A 13,888-nucleotide genomic window follows, 5' to 3' on the forward strand; every position below is an offset into this window, starting at 1 on the left:
GATTAACACAATAACCTATTTATAGAGTTATCATAATTATTGACAAAACAAAGAGTTATCATAATTATATTTGAATCTTAAATAAAGGAATACTGTTATTTATTTCATTTCTTCTAGGAAATAAAATTTACATTAATAAATTCTCAAATATGCTAACTTCTATTTCATTTTATTTTCCTTTTCTTCTAGTTCATTTTTTATAGTCCAATTTCTTTTTATCTAACTTAATAATTTACTATTCATTGATTTTAAACCTTTTTATTTATCTTGTGTAATCGAATTATTTGTTGTCGATCCAGAAAATTGCGTATCGAATTCAATATCATTAATGGTATTTTCTCCATGTTTTCTGTTGTTAGAAGCCGGCCATAGGCGAACATGGAGTGCCATCGTAAGTTCTATTTTCTATTTGCTTGCCTGTATAGGTTATATGGAACATGAGATGTTGTTATGTTAGCTTTGTGCTTGAGCTTTATGTTCATAGTGACTCCTTCTTACTATGATTCTTCTCGAGTAGATTTGTTTTTTGGGCGGATTCTTTGTTTTTATGCTCTTGAGAAATTAAGTAAACAATTTAGGCTCAAAGAGTTGGTGATTAGACTTAGAGTTGCTTGTGTTCCATATTTTCAGTTGTATATTTTGAGTTAGTTTCATTGGTTCAAGCTAACCATTCTCTCTGTGTTTTTTTGTGATCTGATTCCGTTTAATAGATCTCATCAAAACTTTGTTTAAAATATAATTTTTCTAGGGTTGTTAGGTAGTTAGCCAAGGCAAATTAGAGAACAAACTGTGTTCTGTTTTGTTTAGTGATCTATCCATCATCGATAAACCTCTCTATTTATAAGTTTCACAGTTTTAGAATCATGTCAAAAAATGAACCAATAAATGAAGGCATAAAGCTCATCTCGTCGTCAGGAAAATTACATAGCTATCAAAACGTCGAGAAGTAGCTAACTACAAATCTCTAAACATAAATCAAATTTTCATTTTGTTTTCATATCACATTCTGATTTTCTTCAAAATTTTAGAAGATGAACAAAATTCTGATTTTTGTGTATACCTTTGTTGTGTTAAAGAAGACTACAATATTGATCTCGTTTTTTGTCCTCTTAGAGGTATTGGGTTTGTATTCTGTCCCTGTTCTGCTCCCACCATGTCTTGGCATGCACTTCCCCAAACCGTTCCCGACTGTACAAACCCGGTTCGAAAGGTTTACGGTTAATCGCCAAATAAATTAGGATAGTGCTGAAAAAATCGGTTCTCTGGTTTACCTGAACCTGACGCGGCGTAGTTCTCTAGTTCCATCTGGTAACTGTCTGATGGTAATGTAGACACCAGGCTCGTCCTCTTCAACCCACTCACCTTGCATTTCACTAGCATTACTCATTGAAGGCGGTTCGTCCCTCGATGAGGTGGTGATTCTTGCTGCGTCCATTGGAGGTCCATAAAAATGATGAGGGACACTGCCTCCTGGTGGTCTGAAGTTGTTGTCTCTTTGTGTCCAGTCTCTGCTTTCTCTTGCTGAATCAATTCTTGTGTAAGTTGAATCTCTCTGCGACTGTTAGAAGAAACAAACAGAAGTTGAAAGATAAGATTACTCATAAACCTTCTCTTAAAGTTGTGATCTAAAGAGTGATGTGTTTTACCTGGTCCTCGGATCTACCAGGAGTTTGAAGAGCTTGTCGGTTAAATCTTTGAACATTGTAAAGCTCAACTATTCTGTCATAGTTCTCACCCCACCACCTCTGAGCCTGCCACTTGTCGAAAACCTCCCGGCTTCAAAAACGATACAAGTATATGTTAGCTTCATTTCACATTGAATCATTCTATGTCCTTAAGTGAAACATATTCTTGAAAATGTTATGGAGAGAATGGGTTTCAAATACCTGAAACGTATCCGTTTAAGATCATTTCCTCCACTGGGAAGTGAGACAAATGTGATATGAACACCAGGCTCTACTTGAGCCATCCACTCCTTTGGCTCGTCATCCTCTAGTACCACATCACACGACTGAGCAGAGATGGATTCACGTTCACCGCCATACATTGATGTGAATCTTGAGTCTGGCCGTCCAGATTGATGGTAGGAGGATCTTGGTAAGTCCCAAGCAGGAGTGGAGCTCGTGCTTCCACCAGGATAAGGGTATGGAACACTCTCTGATGCAGTGTCAAAATCCGGAAACTTCCTCAAGTTGCTGCTCGAAGAGCCCGGAGTTGGCTTGCTTTGTTTATGAGAACCTGAGAATTTCGACGCCATATCTTTGATCTGCATAGCATCCGTGCCCAAGAAGTTGATTAAAGTAAAATCTTAAAACACAACCTTACTAGGTGATCATTGGACAGAATAATGTTGGACAGAACAGGTAAGTAAGCAATAAAGTCTACTAACATGAAAAAAAAGAGTCAAGAAATGGATGATTTTTCTTTGATCCCAACTAGGAAAAAAAGAGTCTACTATCATCATTCATAAAGAGCATGAATAAAGCTAGAAGATCTGATATAATTTGAAACAAATAATATAGTTCATCTTGTCTTCTCCATGACTAGAACATAATCATAGCTTCTTTTTTTTGCTTCTTTTGATTTACTATATACTTGCCCCACCATCCTAATCTAAATAAGAACCCACTAGGGACTTATTCTAGGAAAGTATATAGATCAATCTTCAATAACAAGCAAAAATCATGTTCAACAAGGCGTGACTCCATTAGCCTTTTCCACACAAATCATCAGCCACTACATTGGTAAATTCAATGTGAAACATAATTTTGATATTTTAATTATTTTACTAAATTGGTTGCTAGATTTTTTATGTCTAGTCACATAGAGTGCAGAAAATAAAACACTGACATAACCTATTAAAGAGAGATTTGTAATAGATTCCAGAGAAGTGATGTTGCATCACTGTAAAATCTTGTCTAAAGATCCTAATATTGTTTGTAACCTGCAGCCTTAACTACAGTAACCTCTATACTTTTGTACTTGACAGCCAAATTTCAAAACTGTTTATTTCACTTTTCACTACAATTGTTAAAACAGTTTAAGAGGACCATTTTTCTCAATTTGGCTTTGTTTATTTCAAGACCAAGGCAATTAGGAAAAAAGCAACAAAAGTAAAGTGAAAAAGAGTCTTAAGGATCAACAAAGGAAAGAATTGATCTTTAGGGAGAGAAAGAGACCTGTGTAGTTAGGCTTTTAACGGCTTCTTTAGTGTTGGGAGTGGTGCTCCCACGCGCTTCATCTTCTTCATCCTCCTCACCTCTGTCTGCCATTTTAGTGCAATTTATGCAAGTAAACATCTTTGCACTCTTTTTTATGTTCTCTGCCTTTTAAACCCTATGAGCCATAAAACAGAAACAGAGTGTATTAAACATCACAACTTCTAAACCATTACTCATAAATAAAGGTAGCTATATAAAAGAAAAAACAAAGCTATGAAAATGTTAATGATGCTAGAGCTTAATTAATTAATTGGATAAGCAACTCAACTAATAATAAGTTAGTGAAACCCCAATAATAAAGATTAAAGGAGTAAAAACAAATTTCTTGAGAAGGATGATATATTCCTAGAATAGTAGTAGTAGATGAAGCAAATGTTTAGGATGCAAGAATGAGTTGAGACACATGATTTATGCAGTAAGCCATAAAGATTAAAGAATTATATCCCTAAAAATGTTTCATGAAATTAAGGAACTCATGAAATAAAGTAGAGAGGGATACAAGTTTTATATGTAGTATTAAAATAAAAACAAGCTATGGAGGTACATAATTAGGGGCAATAATAATCTTGATAAAGACAAAAGTGTTCAAAGATACAACTTGGGGATCAGAGAAAAGGACCACTAGAGAAAATATATTTTCAAAGGATTGTCGATGGCACCTGAATGGATCAAATTATAACCTTTGGAACAATAAAAATATTTGAAATATGATCATGATAGAGACAAGGGATGACATTAAAATTATATAGTTTCTGTTCTTTCTTTTTTAACAAAGAAAGTGGGTCTGAATAGAGAAGCGAAACTGAGTGTGTAAATGCTTTGTTGAGCAGCAATACCAAAGTAAAGACCCCATCTCCTCGTCACACACATAAATCAAAAGTTTCAAAGAATATTTATTTCTCCGGCAAGCCGAAGTTTCTGACATTTAAATATTAGAGAGCTTAATAAAAATATACAATTCTATAAAAAAAACAAAAACAAAAATTTGTTTCTTCTCATCACTCGTGTCCAAAAATACTGTTTTAAACTATAAAACTGAAAGTATGAAGACACTCGAATTTATTACAGCCAGAAGTAAAGAAAAAGAACTTAGCAACAAAATGGAATCTGTAACAGTCACGTGTATGATAAAAAAAACGAAAGAGCTAAAACAGAGAAAGAATTAAAGAAAGAGTTGGGTTCAAGTGATGATGGACCAATCTTAATGCATGTCGAAAAAATTGAATAAAATCGAAAGTATGTAAGAAAATGAGTTGTTTTCATTCAAAACCCAGTAGATAAAAAAAAAATCAGAGGTAATGAATGGAATTAAATTGAAGTATGGGTTTAGTGTGTTTTACCTTGTATCGAAAAGTCTGCAAGGTTAAGCGTCAAGCGTGTATATCTGAAACTTAAGGATTGCTTTTTGTTTCCTATAATAGACCCAACAAAGCTGCAGAGATTTAGCAGCGTTACAGGCGCAGTAGTAATATGAAGTAAATGCAAAAGGACGACGTAATTGATTATTATGATGAATGGCTTTTATTTTCATTGGAGAAACACAATTTCTTCCCTTTTTTTTGTCGAGTAAAAAGCAAAAGTAAAGTAGCAAACAGTAGTAGTCTAGTCAAATATTACTAGGGAAACTTTTGAATGTGGTAATAAATATTGCCATGAATGATCTGGTTAGTAAAAAATTGATAGATTTGGGTAATGTGTTTGTTATTAACCATCAAAAATGAAGCATAAGAAACAAAACACGTAGAACGATGATTTAAATCAGCCTGTAGATACTGAAGTAATAGAATGTAACAGTAGAGAAATTATCTGATTGGTTTCCAGAAATTTTTTTTTTACAAAAAAAGGTTTGACCAGCTTAGAAAATTTCACGAGAAAATCTTTAAATGGAGGGTTATTCGGAGTCGTACCTGAACCGCAACGTCTTCTTGAAGCGAATTCAAATCAGAATCTGAAGATAATCTCCGCTCTGTCGAAGCCAAATTACTCCGGAGAAGATCGAAAACTCCAAGAAACAGCGAAATATACTCTTCGACTGGAGAGGAACTTTAAATACAAGCATAAATCACGGGGTAAGAATCCGGGTAGTCGGGTCACCCAGTAACTGTTACGGAGCTCCGGGTTTTGTTTAGAGAAGTATGACGGAGAGAAAGAGAGAAGGCATTTGGAGGACCGACCGTGAGTAATTTATAAGGTGGAGGAAAATATAGAGATATTAACGGCGTTAGATTACTTACGACGTGAGTTGACGGAGATACTTTTTTTCTTTCTCTTTGAGTAAACCTTGAAATTTGGTCTCGATAAGAGACGGCAGGGAGGGCCCATTGGTGTTTGCCGGTGACGGAGATAAAAAGAGAGAGAGAGAGAGAGTTCTCTTACGTGTGCAGGAAGTAGCCTAGTGGCGGCTTTTAATTGGATGACGTTAGTTCAAACGGGTCGTGTTACGGTCATGATTTTACACACTATACAACTCCCCCAATGGGTACGGTCGCATCAGTCACAAACGTTTTTTAGTTGTTGTTTGGATCTCTTTATCAAAGTTTTTGCTTTAAATCGTTTTCTCTTGTTTTAGATAGAATCATGTGTTTTGCCCAAAAAAACATAGAATCATGTCTATCAAATATTTGTTCAATTTGTTATGTAGGGAAAATTGTATCTTTTGATTGGATGACATGATAGACCGATGAATGCCATTGCTTTCTTTTGACATTTATAGGCTTCGAATTGTTGTTTTGTTTATCAAATAAATCCAAAAAGGCCCAGAATCTTGGTGCAATAGGAGGCCCAAAACAGGCCCAAACTAAGAAGAGCTAAACCACAGACCTTCATTAATTTTTAAAGGGCTGAGAGAAAGAGAGAGACTGGGAAACGTTTCAGTTTTCAAAGTCTGTGAGTTTGATCTAGGGTTTTAGACAGAGCTCTCTCTCCTTCCAATTTCAAAACTGTGTGAAGAAGAAAAAATGTCGAGGGTTTTCGGAGCTTGCAGGGTACTGATGGCGAAGGCCGCTTCTTCCACCGGCGCTAAAACTGGTAGACAAGGTACTGGCATTCTTAAGGTGGTTCCCGTTTCGAAGCCGCTCGCTAATTTTATTGGGGAAAACGAAGTCTCTCGCACAACTGCCGTCAAGAAAATCTGGGAATATATCAAGCTTAACAATCTTCAGGTTAGGGTTTGCTTTATCTTCTCGAACATTTCTGGGTCTTCTCTCTGCGAGTTCTACTGGATTTTGTCTTTTAATTAAGCTCTCGTTACTTAAATTAATAACCTGTTTATGCCACGTGGGTGATTGATTGATCTAATAGAGCTTGTTTGACTGTATCTGCTTAAGCATTTTTCTGGGTGTAGGAAGATTCGTAGAAATTTTGAGGCTTTGTGTTGTCCTGAAGTAACTTGATTTCTTCAAAATGGTAGAACAAGGTGTTGTGATTAGCCTTTAATTCGGTGATTAAGTTTATCTTTGTGACTGCAGCTTATGATCTTGATGTTTTGGATATCTGATTTGTTCAGGAGTCAACATTTCAAAGCCTAACTTTTGTAGCTATATGTTCTTGCTTATGTTGAGTGAAGAAATCACTGCTTTTAGGGAAATTTACGAGCTAATGGAAGTTACTTTGATCGTGTTGTTAGCCTTAGCTGGTCTTACATTTCTATGTTTTAGAGATTCTTGTTTTCCAACACATACTATTGGTTTTTGATGTAGAATCCGGTGAACAAAAGGGAGATACTATGCGATGAGCAACTCAAGACGATCTTCAGTGGGAAAGACACTGTCGGGTTCCTCGAGATTTCAAAACTTCTGTCTCAACATTTTCCTAAGTCTGCTTGATTCCCACATTGCATTTTCCTTAGCTTCTATTACTATATCATCCAAGAAACGGTTCTTCTTTTTTTGTATCTTTTTATGGGTGATCTTTATTGGTTATATATAGACTACCAGCCAGTTCCCATCTGTCTTAGACGGTTTATGTATGGATGATGGTTCAAAGTCAATTTAGCTAATGGTGGTTTGTGTCTTGGAACTTTTTTATCTCTACTATAATCTTCTTCCATCTCAATATGGCATGGACTCCTTCACATCTCATTATCTCTCAGCAGGATAATTCTTATTTCCAAATATACCAATTCAACAGAACACGACTGCGTGGTTTTTGAAGTATGAAAGTGAAACAACTAAATAAGCCATTTATTAATATAAAAATCTACAGAGAAATTATATGAAAAGAAGAAACAAGTTTCTGTGTCCAAACCTATGGTTATAACATGATACATTGAGTGAGACAGAGAAAAGAAAGATACAGTTCCACAGTAGTATAAAAAGGCCGTATAGAAGGAAAAAAAAAACTCCCTAAGTCTGTCTCCTTGTGACCCAAGAAATCGAGTGTAAGCTTCTTGGAGTCTTCTTGCCAGTAATGTTATCAGAGAGGAGGATGATCTTCTTCTGGTGTCTGTGGTGGAACCGGTTTCCAACCAGGTTTCTCGTCCCAATACATATCGTAGTAAATGTGTCCTGGAGTCTTGTTCTCCTCACAACACCATATTCCCACATATCTCTTTACCCGTCTTCTAAATCTTTCTTCTCGCTCCTGCTTGCAAACCCGATTCGGTCAGGTCAGATTTACATGGTGTATCAACATGTCTAAATGTTTTCACGGTTTAAATATCTACTTGCCTTGTCAGAGAATCCGATGAAAGCATCTTCAATTGAAGAAAACTTGATCACTTTGACATCGTCGAAGGAAGAGAATATCGCCTTAAACTGCGGTGAGCACAAAACAAGGCGATAAGGCTAAGCCAGCGATTTTGAAATATAACAAAGAGTGATAGATAGCTAATGAAATCTTAGTTACCGTATCTTCATTGCTCCGCTTTGGGAACTTAAGAACCCGAGAGGGGCTAGTGTTATTTGATGCCTCGCATCCTTCTTTTCCTTCTTGACAAAGCTGAACATCAAGCCATGACTCTTTCACCTGAAAAATATTTTCACTCCTGACATTTTTTCTATGAAATGATTAATTAGAAAAATATATCTGGGCGGCTATATTACTTGTTTTGGCAGCAATGGGTTATCTAGAAAAGAATACTCTCTGATACCAATCCCAGGGCCAAACTCTTCCTCTGGTAGCTCCTTAAGCATGATATTGACCTGTAATTGAAATTATTCAGCTGTTATGAGTCATTTGCAGAGGAAGAATCAGATATTGACATGTTACAACATCATTACAAATACTACCTCAAAGACATGATCAAGTGGGCAGATGAAAGGTTGTCGGGTCATAGATCCCTGAAGAGTACCAGGATGCCCAAACCAAAGCCTATCTAACCTGCACCATATTGGTGGCATCACCTGATAACATTGTAGAGACCAACCAGCTATATATAAGAATCAATCATTATCACCAGGAAATATGCATTAAGCTGTTGAATGGACTCACCAGTGTACGATTAAGAAGAGATGCAATGGCTAGAGCTGATCTGATCTGTTTCATCTGTAAAGTGGACCAAAGGTGGATGTAAAATTAGAAAGGTGGTCAAGTTAGCATATAGTTCTGAGGGATCATGTTAGGTTAGTAGTTGTTACTTGGTGATTAACGAGGATAAAATGCGATTCAATGGTATGCTTCCCGTCAAGTAACAAGCTTTTTGGAATCGATGGTTTAAACGCAATGAAACCTCCTGCATTGTGTTGGAGTTTACAATGTTGATTTTGGCTTTCCCCATTAACAAGATTAATGTTGAAGAATCTTAACAGAAAGAATATTACCTGGTGAATCATAATATTCTGGTGGGTCATAGAAAACCATCCCCTCTCGAAGCCTGTGGCGTTTTCCTTCGGTACCTGCATACTGGAATGTTGTATGCACGGCATATGGTTCTAGCCTGAGTTGTTGATACATAGCCTTCCATCGAAAATAGAAGTTACCTGTTAGGTCATTTCTGAACACAAAAGAAAAGAGGATGATAATAAAACACAAAAACAGGAAGCATGAAGAAAGGTACCTGAACAAAATAAGTATGACCACTGCAAAATATGCTAGCTGGCAAAATTCCAACCTTGAGATTTCCATCATAAGCATAGAAAAGTCCACTATCCCCTTCCACAGATGGACCTAGCTGTCTCCTAACAATCTCATTGAACCCATTTTGATCCCAAACCTTATCGTCAGCTAAGAGAATTTCTTTCCATTCTTTTGCCAACTTTTTCGCAGATTCTGTCGGCCGCCAATGAAAAATTCCTATGTTGTAGGCAGCACCAACTTTCAAAGTCCAAGAAAAGAACGGTAGAGAAAACAGTTAGTAGCCATGTGAACAGATTAGCTGCTGATAATAATAAACTCAAAACACTTTTGCCAGAGTGATAAACGAATTCAAATGGGAACAGGGGAAAATGCATATCTATAGCTAACATCTACCTTGTTGCCATATGTCCAAACTGTCATCTATGACGGTAGGCACAACTTGATCGCTTGAAGTCAAAACATCAGCATCTGGGAATCGAGCCAAATAAGGCATAGGGTTCTGTCACATATAAATTATCAGAAGAAAGTCTATTAAGGAAGATAACGTGATGAATAACAGTGATAATAATCTGTCGAATTAGCACCTTAAGCCACACCATGTCAGTGTCACACATAAGTAGCTCGTAACCAAAAGGCAAGACAGAATCTATGAGAATAACTTTTTCTCTTCCCATTTTGTGGAATGTTGGAGAACCCCACCCGACATCCACTGTGCTCATATGGCTTCCCATGTCAAAAACTGGAACGCCTTTCCAGTACAAAGCCTCTAATAACTTTGTATCCATCGCACCTATAAAGCCCCATAACATAAAGTTACTAACTTACAGAAAGCCAGTGAAATGGACAATCAGAAATAGATATTAGAAGTGACAACTCACCAACAAGAATATTGGAGAGATCTAAATCAGTCAAGTGTTTAACCCAAGTCAAAATGAAATCCATAAAAGCATAGTTCCCAAAGGTCACTATAATAACATTGTCCTTCACTCTTTCCCCAAACAATTCTTTGGTCAGTTTAAAGGTCTCAAGCGGTGGCATCTTCTTATCTCTAGGAGGAGACACCCAAATTTTACCCAAGGAATTGCCTTGAGCCTCCTCCAGAACTGGCGGTGGCAGTGCTTGTGGTGGTGGTGGTGGAGCAACTGGTAACTCTAAGGTTGCATTTTCTTGTGGGAGACTATGAATTCGGCCAGAAGCTACAATTAGAAAAGAAACAACATTTAAGCTTCCACTGTTTATAAGATTAATGTATACTCAAGCAAGCTCAACTAATAAATACCATGAAACGTAAAATCCAATTGACTGAACTGTTTTGTAGTGTGGGAGAGTAACACTAGACTTATGAAAAATCAAAACTTTCAGACACCTCAAGCAGATCCAAATACATTAGTTTATCACTTGATCAGATTCAAAAGCTGAGCTTCAGATCAACTAAAGTGATCGAAAGTCAAAACCCATCTCAGATTATAGCAAATCCAAAGTTTTAAACAATAAAGAAGTGATTTTTCTAACGAATACTGAGATTTAAGGTCAACGGTGAGCTCGGATTAGAATCAGAACCAATGAATTAAAGAGCCTAACCTCCCAAAATCTCACCTAATGATTAGACATTAATTCGTTTACGAAATCAAACTCAGAACGCAAATCTAATCTCTAAAGCAATGTGAAGCAGATATAAGCAAAGAGTGTGAGTGAGATAGAGAGAGAGGTTACTGGAAAGAGGAGGAAAAGAGAGAAAGGAGGAGGAGCCATTGGTGGGAGAGTAAATGGCGGAGAATACATAGAAGGAAGAGACGAGAACGCCAATGATCACAGTCGCGTAGATCGTCACGAAGAGAGGTTTCGAATTCGTAGCATCGCGAAACCCATTTCGCCAACCCTCCACCATTATTCTCAATGTTTCAATCTCTTCTTCGTCTTCCTCAAATCTCCATTAACAAAAAAGTTTTATTCTTTGGTGCCTTTTCTCTTTTGTTCGGGTTTTGTCTTCTTCTTCTTCCTCTTTGTCCGATCGATTTGATCGTTTGGTAGGTTCTGGTCAACTTCGTTTTCGGCGTCTTCTCTTTCAGCAGCTTCGCTCATTAACGATTGTATTTGGGTTACATTATTAATTTGTTTCTTTATTCAACATTTGTTTGATTCCCCAACTCTCTCAAGTAATGCAAAATAGTGGCATTTAAAATCATTATAAAACAATGTTCTTGTTAGCAAATGGTTAGCTAAGTTTGGACATGTTGTTGTGTATATCAATTCATAGCAATTTTTTTTTCTTTTAAGACTTTGTAGAAAGAGGAGATCATGAATTGAAATCACAATTGGAAGACTTATAATTACACTTAAGAAAAAAATGGATAAGATATTAAGAATAAAGGTAGTAATATTTTTATATCTGTTTGTTAATCTAGTTAAGTAAATTTAGATGTATATTTATTGAATGAATTTGGAAAAACAAAAATTAAATACGCAAAGACACAAAAAGACAGAGAGATCTTAATGCAATGCTCTGGTTGCTTTGACTTTGTTTTCCGGTTTCCCCAATCCCACGATGTCCGAACATGTCAACTCTCCATACTTTTGAGGAAATTATTTTGTTGATATAATATGTCCAAAAATTTACGGGAAAAATGTCATTTAATCTCCTAACTTTCAAAAAATGGTTATTTTATACATCAACTTCGTACGTGGTCGTTTAAAACATGAAATAAACGTTGACTAATTTTTAAAACATGATCTTTCGTTGACCAGGCCAAAATAGACATGTCGTTATCAGTCATTAACGGAACTTCTAACGTCCGTTATCATCCGTTAACTTTATTAGTCAAGTTTCAAATTGTGGCCATTTTAAACATCAACTTCTTATGTGGCCATTTAAAACATGAACTAAACGTTAACTACCATTTAAAACATGAAAAATTCGTTGACCAGGCCAAAATAGACATGTCTTTATCAATAGAACCTAAAACCCCGTTAATGACTGTTAATCTGTCCAAAACAACGTCGTTTGAGAATAATCGAAAGAACATAAAGATTTTTCCCATATGAAATCTTCATATCAAAAAGTTTTAAGCAGAACCCAAGAACATAGTTTGATAAAGAGATAATCGCAGTGCCAGTAATTGGAAGCAAATAAAGGTGTTTTCGTTTATATATTTGTTTTAAATTTTAAAAGGAATCATGGAAGCAAATTGAAGACTCATTATAAAATTGTTCGTCTTGTTTGAGCGGTTGTAGAAATAAATTTGGGGAACTAGGGATACTAATAGAGTCGTTAACAAGTGATAATGAATGTTATAAGTTCTTTTAGTGAATGATGACAACATGTTTATTTTGGCTTGGTCAACGAATTTTTCATGTTTTAAATGGTAGTCAACGCTTAGTTTATGTTTAAAATGGTCACATATAAAGTCGATGTTTAAAATGGCCACAATTTAAAACTTGACTAATAAAGTCGTTAACGGATGATAACGGACGTTAGAAGTTCCGTTAATGACTGATAACGGCATGTCTATTTTGGCCTGGTCAACGAATAATTATGTTTTAAAAGTTAGTCAACGTTTAGTTCATGTTTTAAACGGCCGCATACGAAGTTGATGTATAAAATGACCATTTTTTGAAAGTTGGGGGATTAATTGACATTTTTCCCAAAAATTTGCATTGTACATTTAATCCAAACTGAAGTTTAATCACCATCAAACAGATAATGTACATTTTAGTAGAGTTAGGCGACTTATTACAGAATTCGGTAGAATTATCTTCTCTTTTTCTTTTCTTTTTTTCTCCTTACAGTATAGATTTCAAATATAGTTTAGGAATCATAAATCAAAATTAGAACAGAATCTACACTAAATATTAAAATATACATTTTTGCCGAAAACTTAGAATCTTAAGATATCAATTAGCAAGTGAATACGCAGTTTGTGATGATTATAAATGATGAGATCATTTATCAAAAGTCCACAAACTAATATTTATTCGCAGATGGTCATACCATGATGGAATCAAACCGGTCCTCAACTCTAATTTGACTCCTACTTAATATCCCGGAAAACGTTCTTTAGTTGAAAAGGCAATGAAAACATTGCAGAACGAGAAGCTTTGAAAGTATATAAACTTGTTGACAAATTCCTCTAAACACTGAATCAACGACCAAGATATTCTTAACATGAGACAATGGTAGAAAGAAAGATACAGCAATTAAGAAATTTGAAAATATATTTAATGATTGGTTATGGGAAAATTAAACTTCTTCGTACAAGTAGTATGTGTTTGCAAGTTATATTGACCACTGGAGTCTGGAGATATGGAAAATGAGCCCAAAAACACCAAATAGGGCCTCAAGAAATAAAGCCTAATAACAAAAACCCATGAAAACTATATACATATACTCCGATAGCATTTCTCTTCCCTTGGAAAAGACCCTTTAACCGATTTAGAAATCCAAGAGCAACATAAAACTGAGATTGATATTTGCTAATCTTCAACAACTCTTTTAAGTATATCATTGACTCTTTAATTTGCTGAAGACTGAAGAGATCAAGAGAGTCTCCACCTTCGAAACCTAAAACCACACAAACTTTGTTAACGAAACCGTTTATTCTTGAATATTAGTCTCTTCCATTGAAAAGCCGAAAACACATCCCCACATGTCTGCA

At 35.8% G+C, this 13,888-nt stretch overlaps 3 protein-coding genes across 5 annotated transcripts; 1 reads left to right on the forward strand and 2 right to left on the reverse strand.

Annotated features, from left to right (window-relative positions):
- Positions 1 to 791: 791 nt before the first annotated feature.
- On the reverse strand, positions 792 to 5,375 carry BRXL1 (BREVIS RADIX-like 1). 3 transcript variants are annotated; one of them, NM_001336562.1, is made up of 7 exons: positions 5,129 to 5,375; positions 4,562 to 4,633; positions 3,180 to 3,336; positions 1,887 to 2,266; positions 1,647 to 1,776; positions 1,272 to 1,558; positions 792 to 1,188 (listed from the first exon to the last, which is right to left on the reverse strand). In NM_001336562.1, exons 3-7 carry the CDS (start codon positions 3,297 to 3,299, stop codon positions 1,110 to 1,112), a joined length of 996 nt encoding a protein of 331 aa, NP_001324041.1. In that variant the 5' UTR covers positions 3,300 to 3,336; positions 4,562 to 4,633; positions 5,129 to 5,375; the 3' UTR covers positions 792 to 1,109. The 3 variants fall into 3 exon arrangements, with proteins under 3 accessions (NP_001324041.1, NP_565809.1, NP_001324042.1); NM_129113.5 differs by having other exon boundaries at positions 4,562 to 4,653; NM_001336563.1 differs by lacking the exons at positions 4,562 to 4,633; positions 5,129 to 5,375 and having other exon boundaries at positions 862 to 1,188; positions 3,180 to 3,777.
- Positions 5,376 to 6,058: 683 nt separating this feature from the next.
- Positions 6,059 to 7,294, forward strand: AT2G35605 (SWIB/MDM2 domain superfamily protein). Its single transcript, NM_129114.4, has 2 exons — positions 6,059 to 6,382; positions 6,920 to 7,294. The coding sequence occupies exons 1-2, from the start codon at positions 6,179 to 6,181 to the stop codon at positions 7,043 to 7,045; spliced, it is 330 nt and encodes a 109-aa protein (NP_565810.1). The 5' UTR covers positions 6,059 to 6,178; the 3' UTR covers positions 7,046 to 7,294.
- A 66-nt stretch (positions 7,295 to 7,360) lies between these two features.
- Positions 7,361 to 11,390, reverse strand: XEG113 (xyloglucanase 113). Its single transcript, NM_179919.2, has 13 exons — positions 10,950 to 11,390; positions 10,115 to 10,432; positions 9,821 to 10,026; positions 9,630 to 9,735; positions 9,217 to 9,473; positions 8,981 to 9,116; positions 8,798 to 8,892; positions 8,652 to 8,705; positions 8,450 to 8,563; positions 8,264 to 8,362; positions 8,067 to 8,186; positions 7,889 to 7,975; positions 7,361 to 7,802 (listed from the first exon to the last, which is right to left on the reverse strand). The coding sequence occupies exons 1-13, from the start codon at positions 11,122 to 11,124 to the stop codon at positions 7,635 to 7,637; spliced, it is 1,935 nt and encodes a 644-aa protein (NP_850250.1). The 5' UTR covers positions 11,125 to 11,390; the 3' UTR covers positions 7,361 to 7,634.
- Between the last annotated feature and the right edge of the window lie 2,498 nt (positions 11,391 to 13,888).

Source organism: Arabidopsis thaliana, chromosome 2 (genome assembly GCF_000001735.4).
Source record: "Arabidopsis thaliana chromosome 2, partial sequence".
Classification (NCBI taxonomy): Eukaryota; Viridiplantae; Streptophyta; class Magnoliopsida; order Brassicales; family Brassicaceae; genus Arabidopsis; species Arabidopsis thaliana.

What these genes read in the sequence shown, in the direction of transcription:
- BRXL1 (NM_001336562.1), bottom strand. Translation starts at nt 3,299, where the DNA reads ATGTTTACTTGCATAAATTGCACTAAAATGGCAGACAGAGGTGAGGAG. An exon ending in CTGGTAGATCCGAGGACCAG is followed by an intron (nt 1,559 to 1,646) that starts GTAAAACACATC and finishes TTCTTCTAACAG; the next exon opens with TCGCAGAGAGATTCAACTTA. An exon ending in CTACGCCGCGTCAGGTTCAG is followed by an intron (nt 1,189 to 1,271) that starts GTAAACCAGAGA and finishes GGGTTTGTACAG; the next exon opens with TCGGGAACGGTTTGGGGAAG.
- AT2G35605 (NM_129114.4), top strand. Translation starts at nt 6,179, where the DNA reads ATGTCGAGGGTTTTCGGAGCTTGCAGGGTACTGATGGCGAAGGCCGCT. An exon ending in TCAAGCTTAACAATCTTCAG is followed by an intron (nt 6,383 to 6,919) that starts GTTAGGGTTTGC and finishes TTTTTGATGTAG; the next exon opens with AATCCGGTGAACAAAAGGGA.
- XEG113 (NM_179919.2), bottom strand. Translation starts at nt 11,124, where the DNA reads ATGGTGGAGGGTTGGCGAAATGGGTTTCGCGATGCTACGAATTCGAAA. An exon ending in CTCTTTTCCTCCTCTTTCCA is followed by an intron (nt 10,433 to 10,949) that starts GTAACCTCTCTC and finishes TTCTAATTGTAG; the next exon opens with CTTCTGGCCGAATTCATAGT. An exon ending in AGCGGAGCAATGAAGATACG is followed by an intron (nt 7,976 to 8,066) that starts GTAACTAAGATT and finishes TGCTCACCGCAG; the next exon opens with TTTAAGGCGATATTCTCTTC.